The sequence below is a fragment of the Nyctibius grandis genome, chromosome 31 (genome assembly GCF_013368605.1).
Source record: "Nyctibius grandis isolate bNycGra1 chromosome 31, bNycGra1.pri, whole genome shotgun sequence".
Classification (NCBI taxonomy): Eukaryota; Metazoa; Chordata; class Aves; order Nyctibiiformes; family Nyctibiidae; genus Nyctibius; species Nyctibius grandis.
This window is the reverse complement of record NC_090688.1, coordinates 4,986,207-4,990,274: the sequence shown is the minus strand read 5'-3', so window position 1 is coordinate 4,990,274 and position 4,068 is coordinate 4,986,207. Positions and strand designations below refer to the sequence as shown.

General features: G+C 62.7%; 1 protein-coding gene across 1 annotated transcript; it reads left to right on the top strand.

Moving 5' to 3' along the window:
- The first annotated feature begins 2,059 nt into the window (after window positions 1-2,059).
- On the top strand, window positions 2,060-4,018 carry RPS15 (ribosomal protein S15). Its single transcript, XM_068420649.1, has 4 exons — window positions 2,060-2,123; window positions 2,512-2,597; window positions 2,808-3,042; window positions 3,789-4,018. Exons 1-4 carry the CDS (start codon window positions 2,121-2,123, stop codon window positions 3,900-3,902), a joined length of 438 nt encoding a protein of 145 aa, XP_068276750.1. The 5' UTR covers window positions 2,060-2,120; the 3' UTR covers window positions 3,903-4,018.
- Window positions 4,019-4,068: the final 50 nt, after the last annotated feature.

Genomic DNA, 4,068 nt, shown 5'->3' with positions numbered 1-4,068 from the left:
GCCTGTCTCCATTTTTTTTTTTTCTTTTGACAAAAAAGTTTTCTTGTGAATTTGTGTTTTCATGAGAAATCAATTGGCAGCCTTGAAAATCAGCTCTTCCCATCAGTGTACAGGCTTACGCTGTGCCTCAGTGGGCTGTCAGACTCCTGGCACTGGAATTCAGTCAGTAACTCTTCATGCCCGCTCGACTCTTGCCCTCTTCCTGAGAGAACCAGCTGTGCTGGGGCAGGGGCTGGGCTGGCACTGACCCATTCGCTTTGCAGAGGCTGAAGAGCCGTCACAGCCGCTGTGGGCTCTGACCTGGGCTGGATTTGACGTGGCGAAGGGCTTTCGCAGCTCCTAAACCTGCTGGCGGGTCTGCGTGCGGTGCGTCAGGCACGTGTTGGTAGCGGTGACGTTGAAGCTGCTCTGCGCCTGACCCAGAGGCTTGAAGGCACTCTGAAACGCGCTCTTACAAGCTGCGTGGAGCACGTGTAGGTACCTCGTGGGTTTGTGCACCTCCAGGAGGGTGCCCTCGTCATTCTCTTTCCCCACTCCTGAAGTTCAGAGGTAATTTACTGGTGACGTGCTCTGCTAGCGCTGACTCGGGTCACGTTCCTGTTTGTCCTGACGCAGTGAGCGTGCTCCCGCTGCCTCAGGTTGATGACCTTGTTACTGTGAACCTCCTTGGGAGGGTTTCTCTATGACTGCTGAGAGCAGCATAAAATGGTAAAACATGAGTTTTTGAGCATCTTACTGTGTAGATTAGTGTCCATCAGTATTTGACCTGTCTTCTACATCACCACTTCAGCCTTCATCTGATTTCAGTGCGGGGTTAAGCCCGCGGGGAATGAAGTGTCCCCAGGTGATAACTGAGCACTGTGTAGTGAAACTGGTCCTTGGCTCAAAGGCAACGACACCTACGTGTTGTCGGGGTTGGGTACTGCTGGGGGTGTGTCTGGGCTTGTTGGTCCTCTCTGCTCTCGTTAATTGCCGTTAATAGGGATTAACTCTTCAGGCGTGGGTAGTGCACCGCTGCGGGTTTAAGAGACTTTTTGCAGGAGCAGACGTGGCGTTGCTCAGCACGACTTGAGATCCAGGCTGTGCTGGGATGGAGGTCGCTGGGTTGCTCTTGGAAGGACTTTGATCAGTTCGGAGGTTTTTTTGTGGTTTGGATCGTCGCCGTCCTGCTCACTGTGAGTCCTCTGGGCTCTGCTCCTCGCTCGGTTACGTCCATGAGCCCAAAGAGTGTGGTGCGTCCCTCGTGCTCCGTTTGCAGACGTGGACCTTCGTGCTCCCACGTGGCGTGGCCGCTTTGACTCCTCCTTGAGGGTCGGTTTGTAATTTATTGCTGTGTGAAACACACCGTGGAAAATCACGTAATGCAAAACCGTGGCACTTCGACGGCACGAGGAACGGAGGGAGACCTAACGTCGTTGCTGCTCTGCCACCTTTCAAGCTCATCGTGGATAGAAAGTTTTGGAGATGGAGCCCTTCTGTGCAGAACCAGCTCTTCCAGGTTAGCGCAGCCCGTGGCGTCCGCTGGACACTCGCCTCTGCCCGGGGACAAACCGAACCCGCCTGTGGAGAGGAGGAAGGTGGCGGTGGAGGGTGCAGGGCTGTGGCTGGAAGATGAAGGCTGCTGCGAGACAGGCGTGTGTCGGCAGGACAGATCCTCGGAACCCCCCCGGCGTGGCGGCGAGGTGGGCGTGTGGCTGCAGCACCGCGTAGCCGTGCCGTGGAGGTGACTTTGATCCGTGGAGGTGACTTGGGGACCCCTTCGCTGCTGCTGGGGGGTCCTGCCCTGCACCAAGGAGCAGCAGTTGGGCTCGCCCATCCCCTTGCCCTGCTGCGCGTTCCTGAGGCCGCAGCTCAGCTCCGCGCCTGGCCCAGGGAGGGGGAGGAGCAGGTTTAGGGGGTTTCCTGCTCCACCATGGAGCAGGTCTGTGCGCCAGCCCCCGCCCCGTTATACCGACCCCCCCGTTCCTGCGGGGCGCGGCCCCTTTAAGGGCAGTGAGGGCGGAAGCGCTGCCGGAGGCCGCGGGGGGCGGGGCTTCCCGCCACTTCCGCCCTGTCGCCGCTCTCGCGAGATCCGCCGCTTCCGGCCCGCGCGCGGCCCTTTCCGAGGAGACCCGGCCAAGATGGTGGGTGCGGGCGGGGGGGTCGGCGGCGGCCATCGGGCTCCATCGTCCGCGGGGGCGGCTGCCCGGGGCCGGGGGCGCCGCCGCTGCCGAGGGCGCCTCGGCCTCTTCCCTGGGGGACGGGGGGATGGCGTCCCCTGGGCCCTGCCGCGGCCGGGGCTGCCCCGGCTGGACTAGGCCGCAGCGCGGCGGGAGCCTTGTTCCCCGGGGCTGGGCCCGGCGGGGCTGAGGGGCGCAGGGAGCGGGCGAGGGGGCTGCGGCGGGGCGGGGGCGCCCTGGGGAGCTCGGTGTCTTCCCGTATGCGGGAGGGAGGGTGAAGGCGGGTCCGGGCGCCCCTGTCACCCCCCTCATGGCGCCCCTGACACCCTCCTCATGATGCTCCCGGCTGCAGGCGGAGGTGGAGCAGAAGAAGAAACGAACCTTCCGGAAATTCACCTACAGAGGGGTGGACCTGGACCAGCTCCTCGACATGTCCTAGTAAGAGCTGTCACCGGGGCCGGGGCTGTCCCCGCAGGCCAGGGGCACGGCCTGTCACTCTTCGCTCGGGCTGTGTTAATCCCACGGTTTGGGTGGGTCTGTAATTCCTTGTCTCTTTGAAGTCCCCGAGCGGGTAACGCTGCGGGCGCGGGGTCCCCGGGGAGCTCCCCACGGGCTGCGCTCCAGGCTCGGTCTCTCCATCCTTTCCAGCGAGCAGCTGATGCAGCTGTACAGCGCCCGGCAGCGCCGGCGCCTCAACCGGGGGCTGCGCCGCAAGCAGCACTCCCTGCTGAAGCGCCTGCGCAAGGCCAAGAAGGAGGCGCCGCCCATGGAGAAGCCGGAGGTGGTGAAGACCCACCTGCGGGACATGATCATCCTCCCCGAGATGGTGGGCAGCATGGTCGGCGTGTACAACGGCAAAACCTTCAACCAGGTGGAGATCAAGGTGAGGCGTCGCCGCAGCAGCCCCAGAGCTCGGTCCTGGTCCGAGCTGAGCGTCCTGAACAAGTCTGTGTTAATTTTTTAACACCTTGTGTAATCCTACTCCTGCCCTGTGCCCGAGGGGGAGGTCGAGGCTCCTGCTTGGAGCAAAGCTGGCCCTGAGGGACACCAAAAGTGTCTGTGCTGAGGCTGGGCTGCTCGCAGAGGGGTCTGGAGGCCTCACGAGGCTTCAGTGCGGCTTGGAAGTAATGAAGCAACGTGGCTGTTGTGAGGGGGTGTGTGCTGCCGCTCAGCCCTGGCTCACTGCCTGCTGGCGCCGGTTTCCGATGAAACGGATCCGTGAGGCTTCCTGGGAGCGGGATAACCTGTGGGCTGATACCACCTGACACCTGACGGTATTAAATGGCGTTTTCTGCTTGTACCTGGCATTAAATCCGGCTGGAGAGCACCCCAAAGAGCCCCCGAGGCTCGTGTGTCCCCCTCCCGGGGGCCGCAGTGCTGGCGGGGGGGCAGAGGGAGCCCCTCGTCCTGCTGAACCCCTCTGGCTCCTGCTGGCAAAGCCGGCAGCGCCCGTTGCCCGCAGGCCTTGGCCGCCGGAGCACGGCAGCGGTGCCACAGGCAGCACCTGCCCCAGGTGTGGCATTGCCAGAACAACCGGCGGCACCAGCGCGGGGGCGAGGGCTGTAACTGTCCTGGGGTGGGGGGAGGCTGGTGCTCTGTGCCCCAACGCGGGTCTCTCCTCTCTTGCAGCCCGAGATGATCGGTCACTACCTGGGCGAGTTCTCCATCACGTACAAGCCGGTGAAGCACGGCCGGCCCGGCATCGGCGCCACCCACTCCTCCCGCTTCATCCCCCTCAAGTGACGCGGCGCCGGGGGGAGCCTTTTCCACCTGTAAATAAAGTCGTTTCTGGCAGCTGGCTCTGTCGTGGGGCCGGGGGCTGCGGGCTCCCGGCGAAACCTCGTCAGTCTTAACCATGATTTTGCTTTTTTCCTGAAACTTCCCTTTTTTGTGGCGCTCCTTTTGGGTA